Below are 15996 nucleotides of genomic sequence, written 5' to 3'. Positions count from 1 at the left end.
TGTTTGGGAACCTGCACGTGCCAGGGATTTTACTTGGTAATCTAATTTGATCTCATCTGTAGAATTTTATTTTCACAGACTTAGTACAATATAGTGTATGTGGTTGTCATTCACTCTACATCTTATTCAAGCTTTTGGCTGGCTGAAAAGCATTTTTGGGTGTATTTCTTTTAACAGCTCTTTTTCCTATTAAATTTTGGACAATTGAAAACAAATACTGCAGTTGCTATGCCAACTATGCCTGTTTATGTAAGTCCTTGTCTACTTGCCTCTGAGGTAACATCCTTCACTGACTCATTTCTTTTCAACCGGATACAAATGAATTTGCTGATATATTTTGATATATTCTCCTAAATACACATTGTCAGAAAAAGTTTTACAGAGAGAGTCCATCAGAAACTAAAGAGAAAAGGAAGGTGTTTAATCATATAACAATTAAAGATGCAGTGGCGCAGGATGAGAGCAGAGAGAGATTCCCATTTTTCCTCCAAATCATTAAGTGTAGAATGGGAGGGGATTGAATAGAACTGAAGTGAACAGACAGGGATACTAGAAGATATAATGTCAGAGAATTAGAGTTCAGCAAATCCACAGAGATTTCCTGAAAGAAAACAGAGCCTTTCTAAAATGGATTTAGAGATGAATAGGCGGATGAATAAGGCTGCACATTGGCATTTTGGTCTTATAGCAAAGTCAAACTCACACGATTGTGCTAGATGGGATCACCCGGAATAAAACTTGGTCAGCATTTTCCCCAGTCCTTGTATCACTTGCCTAGAGACAAATGTTTCATGCACCAGTTTCTTTTTATGGAGAGAAGTGTTAGTCAAAATAAAATGGCTATTAAAATAAAAAACTCAGCAATAATAAGGGATTTCAACTATCCTCATATTGACTAGGTCCATGTCACCTCAGGAAGGGATGCAGAGAAAGTTTCTTGACACCTTAAATGACTGTTTCTTGGAGCAGAGCTAGTCCTGGAACCCACAGGAGAGGCAATTTTTGATTTAGTCCTAAGTGGAGCACAGGATCAGGTCCAAGAGGTGAATACAGCTGGACTGCTTGGTAAGAGTGACCATAATATAATTAAATTTAACATCCCTGTGGCAGGGAAAACACCACAATGGCCCAACAACATAGCATTTAATTTCAGAAAGGGGAACTACACAAAAGTGAGGAGGTTAGTTAAACAGAAATTAAAAGGCACAAGACCAAAAGTAAAACCCTGCAATCTGCATGGAAATTTTTTAAAGGCATCATAATAGAGGCTCAACTTAAATGTATACCCCAAATTAAAAAACAGTAAAAGAACAAAAAAGAGCCACCATGGTTAAATAACAAAGTAAAAGAAGCAGTAAGAGGCAAAAAGGCATCCTTTAAAAGTGGAAGTTAAAGCCTAATGAGGAAAATAGAAAGGAGCATAAACTCTGGCAAATGAAGTATAAAAGTATAATTAGGAAGGCCAAAAAAGAATTTGAAGAACAGCTAGCCAAAGACTCCAAAAGTAATAGCAAAAAATGTTTTAAGTATATCAGAAGCAGGAAGCCTGCTAAACAACCAGTGCGGCCACTGCGTGATTGAGATGCTAAAGGAAGCACTCAAGGATGATAAGGCCATTGCGGAGAAACTAAATGAATTTTTGCATTGATTGCCACAGCTGAGGATGTGAGGGAGATTCCCAAACCTGAGCCATTCTTTTTAGGTGACAAATTTGAGGTACTGTCCCAGACTGAGGTGTCATTAGAGGAGATTTTGGAACAAATTGATAAACTAAGCAGCAATAAGTCATCAGGACCAGATGGTATTCACCCAAGATTTCTGAAGGAACTAAAATGTGAAATTGCAGGACTGCTAACTGTCATCTATAACCTATCATTTAAATCAGCTTCTGTACCAAATGGCTTGAGGATAGCTAATATAAGATCAATTTTTAAAAAGGGCTACAGAGGTGACCCCGGCAATTACAGGTCAGTAAACCTGACATCAGTACTGGACACACTTGTTGAAACTACAGTAAAGAACAAAATTATCAGACGCATAGACGAACATAATTTGTTGGGGAAGAGTCAACATGGTTTTTGTAAAGAGAAATCATGGCTCATCAATCTACTAAAATTATTTGAGGGGGTCAACAAGCATGTGCACGAGGGGGATCCAGTTGATATAGTGTATTTAGATTTTCAGAAAGCCTTTGACAAGGTCCCTCACCAAAGGCTCTTAAGCAAAGTAAGCAGTCATGGGATACGAGGGAAGGTTCTCTCATGGATTGGCAACTGATTAAAAGATAGGAAACAAAGGTTAGGAATAAATGGTCAGATTTCAGAATGGAGAGAGGTAAATAGTGGTGTCCCCCAAGGGTCTGTACTGAGACCAGTTCTATTCAACATATTCATAAATGATCTGGAAGAAGGGGTAAACAGTGATGTGGCAAAATTTGAAGATGATACAAAACTACTCAAGACAGTTAAGTCCCAGGTAGACTGCAAAGAGCTAAAAGGATCTCTCAAAACTGGGTGACTGGGCAACAAAATGGCAGATGAAATTCAGTGTTGATAAATGCAAAGCAATGCAAATTGGAAAACAGTTCCAGCTATACATATAAAATGATGGGGTCTAAATTAGTTGTTACCACTCAAGAAAGATCTTGGAGTCATTGTGGACAGTTCTCTAAAAACATCCACTCAATGTACAACGGCAGTCAAAAAAGCGAACAGAATATTCGGAATCATTAAGAAAGGGGTAGAAAATAAGACAGAAAATATCATATTGCCTCTGTATAAATCCATGGTACATCCACATCTTGAATACTGTGTGCAGATGTGGTCACCCCCTCTCAAAAATATATATATTGGACTTGGAAAAGGTTCAGAAAAGGGCAACAAAAATGATTAGGGGTGTGGAACAGCTGCCGTATCAGGAAAGATTAATAAGACTGGGACTTTTCAGCTTGGGAAAGAAACCACTAAGGGGGATATGACAGAGGTCTATAAAATCGTGACTGGTGTGGAGAAAGTAAATAAAGAAGTGTTATTTACTCCTTCTCATAACACAAGAACTAGGGACCACCAAATGAAATTAATAGTCAGCAGGTTTAAAACAAACAAAAGGAAGTATTTTTTTTCACACAACGCACAGTCAACCTGTGGAACTCCTTCCCAGAGGATGCTGTGAAGGCCAAGACTATAACAGGGTTCAAAAAATAACTAGATAAATTCACGGAGGATAGGTCCATCAATGGCTAATGGCCAGGATGGGCAGAGATGGTGTCCCTAGCTTCTGTTTGCCAGAAGCTGAGAATGGGCAACCGGGAATGGATCACTTCGTTACCTGTTCTGTTCATTCCCTCTGGGGCACCTGGCATTGGTCACTATTGGAAAACAGGATACTGGGCTAGATGGACCTTTGGTTTGACCCACTATGGCCATTCTTATGTTAAAACATTAAGTCTTTTTCAAGGTGATTCTCCATTCTTTCAGTTGTTTTTTAGACAATGACTCCTAAGCACCATTTATTGCCTGATGAAGCATAACTACAATTTGTCATTTTGGACTTTCAGTTTCAAATTCAGCTAACAGATTTCTGAATACGTTTGTCCATTTCTGCCATTTTGGAAAAAACTGTTCTGTCCTGATATTTACTAAATGCTGGAGAAGCAGCTAAAGCAAATGGCATGCTGCCTACTTTCTCTGTCAGATTTTCCAAGTTATTTTTTACAATCTCCATTACTACTTGATCTAGTAGTTGCCTTTATAACATTTGTGGTCAGACTTCTGACTAAGTTGCTGTTGTTTTTCCTTTACAGTTATATATACACACATCTCTATTACAGCAGATTTTTAGCTGTTTCCTATAAGTGTTTCCAATCAAAAAGCATTGTTACCTACATCACAGATGGCTAGCATACACTTCCTGTTATTGGATTCAAACAAGATGGCCACATCACAGCTGCTTTAGATATTCAGAAAACTATAGAAGTCATTTCACATTTGGTTCACTGATTTCATAGAATGATAGAATTATAGGACTGAAGGGACCTCGAGAGATCATCTAGTCCAGTCCCCTGCACTCATGGTAGGAGTAAGTATTATCTAGACCATCCCTGACAGGTGTTTATCTAACCTACTCTTAAAAATCTCCAATGATGCAGATTCCACAACCTCCCTAGGCAATTTATTCCAGTTCTTAACCACCCTGACAGTTAGGAAGTTTTTCCTAATGTTCAAACTAAACTGCCCTTGCTGCAATTTAAGTCCATTGCTTCTTGTTCTATCTTCAGTGGTTAAGGAGAACAATTTTTCTCCTCTCCTAGTTGTAACAACCTTTTATGTACTTGAAAACTGTTATGTCCCCTCTCAGTCTTCTCTTCTCCAGACTAAACAAACCCAAGTTTTTCAATCTTTCCTCATAGGTCATGTTTTCTAGACCTTTAATCATTTTTGTTGCTCTTCTCTGGACTATGTCCAATTTGTCCACATCCTTCCTGATATGTGGTGTCCAGAACTGGACACAATACTCCTGTAACCCTTCTGCCCCTCTGAGTTGGCAGCAACAAGGGCCGGGTTCAGTATCCAGGGGTTCTGTTTCAGTAACACAATGCATAACCGGTTCAAGCCCCTACCCAGTGACCTGGGACACTCACATACCACACCCCCCTGGGCGCCTATAGGAGGCAATACTTCCCCTCTCGCAAGCACGGAATCTGAGTGTAGCAAAATCTTTTTAATAAAGGAAGGAATCAATGCGGCATCCCACTGGAGAAACACCACAAACAGGGTTATAACACAAACCATAAACAAAAACCCACCTCCAAGTACGTTTGGCACTGTCCCTTTTCCCTTTAGGGTTTTAAGTCCAATCACCCCAAAGTCCAACAACCCAAAAGTCTCTGGTCAATGCCACCCCAGAGTTCCAGAGTTTATCTGTAGAGGTCCCTCCCCCCAGCCTGGGTAGAAAGGGGCACCTTACGTGGTCCGGGGCCAACTGCCCTGCCTCTCCGTGGGTTCTGCTTCTGCCTTCTCCACGAACTGCTCCGCTTTACCAGCTGCTCCACTCTGCTCCTCCGGCCATCCTCAGAAACTGCTCCGCTCCAGCAGTTGCTCTGCTCCATGAGCTGCTCTGCAAACTGCTCGGCTCCGCTCGCTCTGTGGGCCGCTCCACCCGTCCCACAGCTACTCCGCTCTGCCAGCCGCTCGGCTGCCACCAGCTGTCCCGTGGTCCACTCCAGCCGTCCCCGCAACTGCTCCACTCCACCAGCTGCTCTGTTCCACAGTATAACTTCAGGCTCCCCAACTAGTTAGCACAGTACTCAGTGCTCTCAGCTCAGTTATTTCAGCTCTTTAGTGATTTTAACTCTTAGTGATCTCAGCTCTTAGTGGGGGAGCCCCAGTGCTAGTGCACCATTAGCCCAAAATGAGTTCAACACAGTAACATGTATTTAGATTCTTGAGGGAATAAAAAAATCAACTCTGACATTCCACAGTGGAGAGAGGAGGGGGTGCAACTGGTGCTTCTAGCTCCACAAGGAGACTGCACCACCAGGCACAGATACCTGTCCCCAGCCTCTCTCAATTCACTGGGTTTTGGAACCCATGTCCCTTGTCTAGCAAGTACCATCCAACTGAGGGTGAGTCATTTGTCACTAAGCAGTCCCACAGCTCAGCAGTCTGGGATAGGGTAGGCGTGCCTATGCAAAAACACTCTCTGAAATTCTTTCCACCAGATGTCAGGGTAGAGCTTATCCTGACTCTGCTTACATCCTCCCCCCAGCCAAGAATTTGTCGTCCCGACAAATCACATTCCCTACTATACCAACTTATTGGTCCCCTCCAAAAGGCATTAGATAGCCTACTTTAGCTTTCACAAACCTGTGTGCTAAATGTATAGGCTCCTCACTAATCACCCCAGGTGCATCGTAAGTTAACCGTTTCACTGGTCTTATTACCCTGTCTCGCCTATTGAGAATCTCTGTTGCTATGGTAGGGGGGACATCCTCTTGAGTGCCGGATGGGGAGGTTTCCTGTGAGTTCCCCTCAGATACTGGCATAGGCTCCTGCATTTCTAGTCCTAACAGGGGAGGGTCGCAGGTGCTCTGGACATCCTCCATCTGTATATCACCACTGTCCAATAGCCTGTGTAAGTCATTACACGGGGGTCCCACCAGTTGCTCAGGGATGTCAGGAATAGGCCTAAATACTTCTGCCATAGGGTTTAGGGCGGAAGAGGATGTGCTCTCTTCTGATTCAGCGGATCGAGACTGAAATCTTGTCTTCATCCCAGGATACACCATGGTTGTGTCTTCCTCCTCAGACTCACTGTCAGATGTGCTGAGTAGGGGTAGGTTAGCTACAGGAGGCCGGCTGTCCACGTTGGAAGGCGGCTTTGGTACAGCACCTTCATTCTGCCCAGTTGCCCTGTTGTGGCCCCTCTCATAAGGGCTGCCTACCAATTCTCCCACAGGGAGCAAAAGGTTTCTATGCACGGTTTTGGTCTGCCCTGGAACCTCTTCAGGTTTGATCTTGTAGACCGGCAGGTCTCCTAGCTTTTCCATCACTAAGTAAGGTATTGCCTTCCATCTGTCAGCTATCTTGTGTTTGCCAGCACTACCCAAATTTCGCAGCAGGACTCTGTCCCCTGGCTGGAGCTCTTGCAGACGCACCCTAGCATCATATCGCTGTTTGTTGCGGTCTGCGTTCTTCCGAGCTGCAGACGTAGCTAAGTGATAAGCATCCCGTAGCTTTTCTCGTAGTCGGGATACATATTGCTGATGGGTTTCATAGCTATCGCCATCCTCTGATATACCAAAGCACAAATCTATGGGTAGTCTTGGTTCTCGCCCAAACATCAAGAGATATGGGGTGACCCCCGTAGCATCGTTCTTTGTGGCATTGTAGGCGTGCACCAGGAATGCAACATGTTGGCTCCAGGTTGCCTTCTGTTCTGGCCGCAAAGTCCCTAACATATCCAATAGGGTTCGGTTGAACCTCTCTGGCTGAGGGTCACCTTGTGGGTGGTAAGGCGTTGTCCTCGACTTTTTAATACCTGCTATCCTCTGCACCTCCTTCAGAAGGTGACTCACAAAATCTCGTCCCTGATCCGAGTGTATCCTGGCTGGGAATCCATAGACTGAGAAATATTTTTCCCACAGTACTTGAGCGACAGTGGTGGCCCTCTGATCACGTGTGGGATATGCCTGCGCATATCGCGTGTAATGGTCGGTCACTACTAGGATGTTCCCAATATTCCTCTTGTCCACTTCTAAAGACAAGAAATCCATGCAAACCAGCTCCAGAGGTTTGTTGCTGGTGATGTTCTTCAGATATGCAGCCCTCGTGGGCAGAGTTTTCCTTTGAACACATCGCGCACAGGTCTCACATTTCCTGCGAACATCTTCAGCCATCCGTGGCCAATAGAATCTACTGCGGATAAGTTCCAGGGTCCTCTCCATCCCTAAATATCCAAAGTCATCATGCAGGGCCCTCATGGCCAGGGCTCTGTAATCTTTTGGCAGCACTAGTTGATTCCGTTGCTTTTGTAGAGGGTCTGTGGTCGTGCGGTGTAGCACTCCCTGAATCAGTTTTAGTTTGGTCCATTCTCTCAATAGTAGTTTGCCCTCTGGGGTAGGTGGGACAACCTCAGCTGGGCCTCGCCCCTCTCTTTTGGCAAGTAGTGTAACACGAATGTCAATATCTTGCAGCTGGGCCTCTTGCCAGTCAGCCGTATTGAGCATGGGCAAGGGAGATTGGTCCAAAGCAATATAGTTTACTGAAGCAGAAGGCATGCATTCAGGGGGTAGGCCCAAAGTTTCAGCAACACATCCATGAAGGCTCTTATGGGCCTCCGGCTCTCGGCGACTTACACTGCAAATAGCTCTCACTCCATCCGTGGGTATCACAGCAAGTCGTGGTGCCTGTGGACGCCTGGACAATGCATCTGCATCTACATTGCTTCTCCCTGATCGGTATTGAATGCTGAAGTCATAGCTAGCCAAAGCAGCCACCCATCTTTGCCCTGTAGCATCCAGTTTAGCACTTGTTAACACATAAAAGTCAGTGGGTTGTTGTCTGTCCACACCTGGAACTGAGCCCCATACAAGTAGTCTCGAAATTTCTCAGTGATGGCCCATTTCAAAGCCAAGAACTCCAGCTTGTGGGTGGGATAGCGGGTTTCACTATCAGACAGTCCTTGGCTGGCAAAGGCTACAGGTTTACGCTTGCCTTCCACTTCCTGGTACAGTACTGCCCCCAGACCCTCCGAACTGGCATCAGTATGCAGGATAAATGGCTTGCTTGGGTCAGCAAATACTAGGACTGGGGCATGAGTTAGGCAAGTAATGATTGCTCGAAAAGCCCTTTCACATCTCTCATTCCACCGTGGCCCAAAGGGTTCAAAGGGGCCACAGTGTCTCTGCACGGAAGGCCTTTTATTCTTGGTCTTAGATTTGTCCTTGCTGGACTGATATCCCCTCGTAAGATCATTGAGGGGTTTTACACTTGTAGCATAGTTTTTCACAAATCTGTGGTAATAACCACTAAACCCAAGGAAGGTCTTGAGTTCTCTGTAGTTGCTTGGACGTGGCCATGTAGTGAGTGCTTCTATTTTATCAGGATCAGTACTCACACCCTCTTGGGACACGATGTGCCTCACATACTTCACCGAGGTCCTGCAGAACTGGCATTTGTCAATTGAAAGCTTCAAACCATAATCATCCAGCCTATCAAGCACTTTAAGAAGTCTTTCTTCATGCTCCTCCAAAGTTCTTCCAAACACAATCAGGTCATCCAAATAAACTAACACTTGCAGTAAATTCATGTCTCCCACAACTTTCTCCATAAGACGTTGAAATGTGGCAGGTGCTCCAGAAATCCCTTGGGGCATGCGTTCGAACTGACAAAACCCTAATGGGCAGATGAAGGCTGTCTTCTCCTTATCTTCTTCACCCAGAGGGATCTGGTAGTATCCACTCCGAAGATCCAACACAGAGAACCACTGGCTTCCCAGCAAACAGTCTAAGGCATCTTGAACTCAAGGCATTGTGTACTGGTCAACCACAGTACGGCGGTTTAGGGTGCGGTAGTCAATACACATCCGGATTTTCCCATTCTTTTTACGGACCACCACAATGGGCGAGGCGTATGAGCTGCGGGACTCTGTAATGATGCCATTTGCAGCCAGCTCTTGAAGATGTTGTCGCACATCTTCCATCTCGGAGAGAGCAAGCCTCCTAGATCTCTCTCTGAAAGGTCGAGAGTCATGTAGTCTGATGTTGTGCTCTACTCCTTTTGCACATCCCACATCCCACTCATGCAATGAGAACACCTTGGATCTTTCACAAAGTTTCCTTCTTAGGCGATCTTTCCACTCCTCGGACAATGGTGAATCTCCAAAGTCAAACTTTGATGGGTCTATTGTTGGCACTTGAGTCTCACACTGGGGTTTTACAATTGATTCAGGCTCAAAGAGGTCTGCTATCTTTTGTCCTTGCCTCACAATAACATCTCTACTTGTTTCATTAGCAATCAGTATAGTCACCTTTTCCTGGGCTTCAGCAGGTAGGTTTAGGGTAGGCGTGCCTATGCAAATACACTCTCTGAAATTCTTTCCACCAGATGTCAGGGTAGAGCTTATCCTGACTCTGCTTACCTGACTCTGCTTACACTCCAGTTGAGGCCTAATCAGCATGAAGTAGAATGGCAGAATTACTTCTCATGTCTTGCTTACAACACTCCTGCTCATACATCTCAGAATTCTGTTTTCTTGTTTTGTAACAGTGTTACACTGTTGACTCATATTTAGCTTGTGATCCAGTATGATCCCCAGATCCCTTTCTGCAGCACTCCTTCCTTGGCAGTCATTTCCCATTTTGTACGTGTGCAACTGACTGTTTCTTCCTACATGGATTACTTTACATTTGTTCTTACTGAATTTCATCCTATTTTCTTCAGAGCATCCAGATCAGTTTGAATTTTAATACTATTCTCCAAAGCACTTGCAACACCTCCCAGCTAGGTATTGTCCACAAACTTTATAAGTGTACTCTCTATGCCATTATCTAAATAATTGATGAAGATATGGAACAGAACCCAACTCAGAACTGATCCCTACGGGACCCCACTCAATATGCCCTTCCAGCTTGACTGTGAACCACTGATAACTACTCTCTGGGAACAGTTTTCAATCAGTTATACACCCACCTTATAGTAGCCCCATCTAGATTGTATTTCCCTACAATATGAGCTATAAGATCCAGTGGAGGATATCAAAGTAACACATGGGATTATAAAACTTTCAAGCTTTTATTGTTTTCCCTGGTTGTTTCTTTCCAATTTTGTTACTCTCAAAATAACTAGTATCTAATAGATCTTGTGAGAGGCAATGGAAACCAGCAGGCTACCTCACCAGCTTGTGCCCAAAAGAATATTCTCCAGCCACAGGATTTCAGTTGCTTTCCTTCAGAGCTTCAGTTTTATTTCTTTAAATAAAACTGTTTAACACAAGTTTAACATCGCAATCATGTTTTTTTTCCTGATCCCAGAGTCTTCTGCAGGATCCTGTCTATTCCCTGCAGTTCTTACATTCCATCCTAGCCTGCTCCCTGAAGGTTTCACTCCAGAAGCCATCTACCTCAGAGTCACACATGAAATGGGTTCTGTCCCCTGATCCAGGGACTCCTGCAGGAGCCTTACTATTCCCTGCATCTCTCACTAACAACTAATGTACTTACTGGCTCCTATGAAGACCAGGTGATTTTCAAGATATCACCTGATCCCTGTCCTCACAGTATCCACTGGGGTCTAAGACCAACTCCCTGTGATACTGAATGTCTGAAAATGTGAACATATTGGGCCTGATCCAACTCCCAAGGTCAAGTTAGTGGAAAGACTCCATTGACTTTAATGGGAGCTGGCTCAGGCCTATATCTGGATATTTAATACTTGCACGTGTTTGAGGATATAGTCAAGAAAAGGACACTTTTGTTTTTAAAAGTCAAATTTTCCCCTGGGGATGTGCTCTTAAAGTCCATGGACGTCAAAGGGTACAGCACAGTCCTAAACCTCAACAATTACTGTAAAATGCTCAGTTTATGGGACAAGAAGCTATTTCAAAAGAACAGGAAGTAAACCATGATTCTGAGTGAATGAAAAGGAGAAAGGTGGCAGGATTTTATGAATGCTAGGAGACTAGAGTTCTTCTGTCGATTAACCCTTTCAGCAAGAGTTAGACCCCTACAAAAAACTACTAAGCAAATTCTGGTGGTTTATTGAGAAAGACATGGCATGTTGAACTCCATTCAAGATATGGAAAGGGGAGACGACTCTCTGCTCAGAGGGAACTGGAAGCAAGAACAGACAGACCCTGGTGCAAATACTAGGAATAGCCAGGCCTGGGGAATAAGCTTTGGCTAAAGTTTATGTTCTGTTATTATTTGCTCAGGGTTTAACTGATCGCCATATTTGGGGTCGGGAAGGAATTTCCCTCCAGGGCAGATTGGCAGAGGCCCCGGAGGTTTTTTGCCTTCTGCTACAGCATGGGGCACGGGTCACTTGCTGGAGGATTCTCTGCAGCTTGAGATCTTCAAACCATGATTTGAGGACTTCAATAACTCAGACATAGGTTAGCGATTTGTTATAGAAGTGGATGGGTGAGATTCTGTGGCCTGCATTGTGCAGGAGGTCAGACTAGATGATCATAATGGTCCCTTCTGACCTTAGAGTCTATGAGTTACCAGTAAAGCCAAACAGCAGGAAAGGGAGTAAATTTGACTTTACACAGCCTGGGTAGATTTTATTTGGAGCACGGGGAGACCACCACTGTCCACACAGGGATTTGGAAAAGTACTCAGAGTAACGGTTGACATCCCTTTCACCAAGTTTCTACAAGCAGAAAATTCCATTGAAATCAATGGCGCTGTCCCTTTCGCCAAGTTTCTACAAGCAGAGGGTCTGGCCCAGAATATATTGTCAAGGAGGTTTGCTGGGAATCACAGCATCCTGAGTAAAAGTCGCTCAGCACACTGTGTTCAAGTGGTATCACTGCTCAGTAAAATGCTACAGCATTTATGGTAAATGAAATGGAGCTCAGAACAAAAAAAAGTAGTAAGCGATGCAAGTTTATGCAACTGCATCTACCGTATGTCACCTATTAAAATATAGTTTTGAGGGTAATTTGACAGCAGCATATGAAACATGCTGTACATAAAGATAAATGGTCATAAAGGAAATGGAAATGAAAAGATCTGAAAACAGCAGTATTTTACTGCAATCATACATCCACGCCACATACATAGTACTCAGAGGGTCAGCCCTGGGCAAAAACATTGAGAAAAATCAAAATACAAAGGCAATTTAATACGAAAGATTTAATATTAAAAGAGAATATGCTTTGGTGGTCTGTGCCCTTTCAAACAATACAGAAATAACCACAGTGGGCAAAATCAGGTAAATGTTACTGAGGAAGAATTTGCAAAATTCCCAATTGTATAAGAAAGTGATATAATTAAGGGTTCCAAAATAACCAGCATGGAAGGCTTCGGACTGCTGGCTGGCCTGTAGCATTTACAGACTTAAAGTTAGTTGAGATTTGCATAATATCCTGCAACTGGCCGTGGTGGGGAGGGGACATAATAAGCCCTTTCCCTAGATATCCACCAGTACGACAGTTTCCTTTTCGCTTTTATAGCTCCTTCCCAGGGCAGATTCCTACTTGTAACTCCTTACAGGCTGTAAGTTAAGGGAATCACACACAGTCATACAGCTTTATTCAATAAACTACAAATAGATTTTTTAAAAAGACCCACTTACTTCGCAGGGCCTGGATGGAGAAAGTGCTATTGCTGCCAGCAGGAGGCAGTGAACATTTCTGGCAGACACACTCTTTCCCATTGAAAGTCACCCGGTCCCCAGGAGGAAAAGGCAGCCTGCAGCAGGAAAAATCAAAACATGACAAATAGAAAATCCTCACTTCCCTTACTGAAGTCAGATATAATTTTCGATACAGGAACTGATCATTGGGGGGCGGTAGGGGAGGGAGCTCTGTGCGTGTGTTACTTAGCCTTTTCATGCACGCATTCTTTTCATTCACGCATCCAATCATCAGTCACTGGGAGGCTAAAATATCAAAGGTAAGGAACAAACTAGCAACTTCGATGCGTAAGTTAAAGCTACTCAGAGAACACTTGCCAAGACTGGAGAAAGAACTTAAAAGCCAAGGCAAGTCCAGTGTTTCCTGGAAACATGGTGACTGGTGACTGATAACCACCAATATAATATCACTCTTGGAATTGAGAGGGAGCTAGAATCATTTGTTTTTAATGAATATATACAAGTGTTATTGCTGTTGCAGAGACTATACCAGGCTGCTAAAATGTTGCAAGAGAGCTATGAGTTTTCTTTCTGAAAAAAAAACTTTTGAAAAATAAAATCCTAATCAGCTATAATCATATCGAAGTTCTCCGCTTAATCCATTTATTCAGAAATCAAATGCTTGCAAATACCCCTTGGAGGAAACAGACCACAATTATCGAACTGGAGACAACTACATAAAGTTGCTTTTTCCATTGAACTAGAGCTCTCTTTACATTTAATTAAATGGTTCCATCTATTAACATCCTCTCAGCTAAAAGGCTACCCTTGTTAGATATTGCTTGTGCATAGAAACTAGGGAGGTTTGTTTGGGGAGGAAGAGCTGGGTAAATCACTTTATCCTGCAGGGAAGGATGAAGAGGGTTTATAACACATTTCTATCAGGATGAAATCACCTTATAGAAGGCCTACGTACCACTAAATCCCAAATGAAACATCAAAATATGGCTTAAGGAGGTATTAATTAGAAGAGGAATAGCTCAGTGGTTTGAGCATTAGCCTGCTAAACCCAGGGTTGTGAGCTCAATCCTTGAGGGGGCCACTTAGGGATCAGGGCAAAAAATTGGTCCTGCCTAGTGAAGGCAGGGGCCTGGACTCCATGACCTTTTACACAGGCAGGCATCATGGCTTACCTGGCTAAAGCATCTGTTGGGGGGGACGGATAGCTCAGTGGTTTGAGCATTGGCCTGCTAAACCCAGGGTTGTGAGTTCAACCCTTGAGGGGATCACTGAGGGATCTGGGGCAAAAATTGGTCCTGCTAGTGAAGGCAGGGGGCTGGACTCAATGACCTTTCAAGGTCCCTTCCAATTCTAGCAGATAGGTATATCTCCAATTATTATTAAGTGGTGCATTGGCATAATGCATACCTTCTGCCCAGTGGTGAATTCCATCTGGGAGGTGTATGTCACTGAAATATAATTAAGAAAATTCTGCATTACATTCACCACCACCCCAATTTTTTTTTCAAATTATGAAACATTATATAAAGGCTCTCATTTGAGATTTTTTCCCCCTCCATATAAAGGCTTTATATACACTCCTTGCTAAGTACAGTAGACAGATTTTTTTGCTCCCAGAGTAGTATTAAAAAAACCTTCTTGGGGAGCAGGGAATATTTCTTACTATGTGTTTGTACAGGACGAGTAATACAATGGGGCTATGATCTTAGCTGGGGTTCTTAAGACCTGCTGCAATACCAATATGAAATAATAAGAAACTATTGTAAATAGTGCATCTAATAGGAAGAGAAATCACTAGCCACAGCTCCATGTTTTACATATTATGCAAAGGAATGACTAATAACAAAACAGGTGCCATCTTAATTGTAAAATGATGTACCTTACTTTAATTCAAATACTGCGCTGCATTACCATTGTAAATGTGAAATCCACTATATAATTTTATTATTTTAATAAAATAGCAGACATTAAGGCCAGAAGTCAGGATGTTGATCATCTAATTACATTTCCTGTAAAACAAAGATAAAAGAATCTTGCCCAGTATTTTCTGCATCATGCTCACTAACTTCTAGCTGAGATAGAGCATATTGTTTAGGAAGACATCCATGCTTGATTTATAGACTCTGAGTTAAGAAGAATTTATTACAGTCCTTGGTAATCTGCTCCAAATTAACCCCTGACCCTTACAAACAAAAACAGATAACAGAACCTATTTTACAATTACACTAAAGATCTTCTGTCTTATTCTTGCATTCATATGAACAGCTACATTTTCTGGGCAAAATCATGGCCCCCTTGGAGTCAATGGGAGCTTTGCCATTGACTTAAGGAGATCATAATTTCACACCACAAATAAAGCTAGATCATCCACTGAACTTTCTGTTGCAGAATATCAGTAAAATGACAGGTCTCTCTGAGTGGCATGAGCACCAGTTACAGTTACGGAGGTAGTAGCAGGCATTTATAACAAATAAACTGGTTTGAAAAATTCCTACAAAGAACCACTCCATACACATTCTAATTTAGTAAATATTTATAAACTTTCTAAAGTGCAGTAACCAATGACAGCAGTCTTCCTTTAAAGAGGGGTGAGGACAATCTCCAAAAGAAGTTTCATTCATTTCTTCAGAGCCAAAGGATGGTAGATAAGCAACGGGACTTCAAGGTTGGGGTTGAAAAGCAGGAAACAATGAAGTTCAGTAGGACTTTGACAAAGATACAGAAGGCCATTTTCTTGCCATAAAAAAAGACCTTCAAATTTGTTTGAAAGTTGAGAGAAGACATAAAAAGGAGTTTGCAAATATATATAAAGGGAAAAGGTGAGCAGCAAGGCCCTGATTCAGTAAGGCACTTGCCTTCAATGGGACAAAACACACTTGCTTAAACTTGGGCATTTGCTTATGTACCGTCCTGAATTGGAGCCCAAATTTGATATCTACCGTCTCTGACAGTATCCCTGTAATACCTGACTATCTTTTCTCTTTCGCAAGCAACTAGGCTCATGGATTCACAAGCCAGTAAACATGATAATTCATGAGACAGAGATGAAGGTCAGTTAGCAAGGTTTAAGTTTTTGAGCTCTTAGCTTGAAGTCCAAAACATGTACAGAACTGCAGGTTATGCACAAATGCAGACATGCTTTTCTTGACAGTTCCACACAAACTCTTACCTACCAAAT

At 42.8% G+C, this 15996-nt stretch overlaps 1 protein-coding gene across 9 annotated transcripts in view; it reads right to left on the bottom strand.

The window, feature by feature from the left end:
* The window catches only part of ABLIM2 (actin binding LIM protein family member 2), a 241224-nt gene that overhangs the window by 138049 nt on the left and 87179 nt on the right, over nucleotides 1–15996 (bottom strand). For all 9 annotated transcript variants that reach the window (XM_030564068.1, XM_030564061.1, XM_030564064.1 and 6 more), the window contains one exon: nucleotides 12798–12913. In XM_030564068.1, coding sequence (XP_030419928.1) covers nucleotides 12798–12913 — 116 coding nt within the window. The remainder of the gene's footprint in view (nucleotides 1–12797; nucleotides 12914–15996) is intronic.

This window comes from Gopherus evgoodei, chromosome 5, assembly GCF_007399415.2.
Source record: "Gopherus evgoodei ecotype Sinaloan lineage chromosome 5, rGopEvg1_v1.p, whole genome shotgun sequence".
NCBI classification, from domain to species: Eukaryota; Metazoa; Chordata; order Testudines; family Testudinidae; genus Gopherus; species Gopherus evgoodei.
This window is presented reverse-complemented; position numbering and strand designations above follow the sequence as displayed.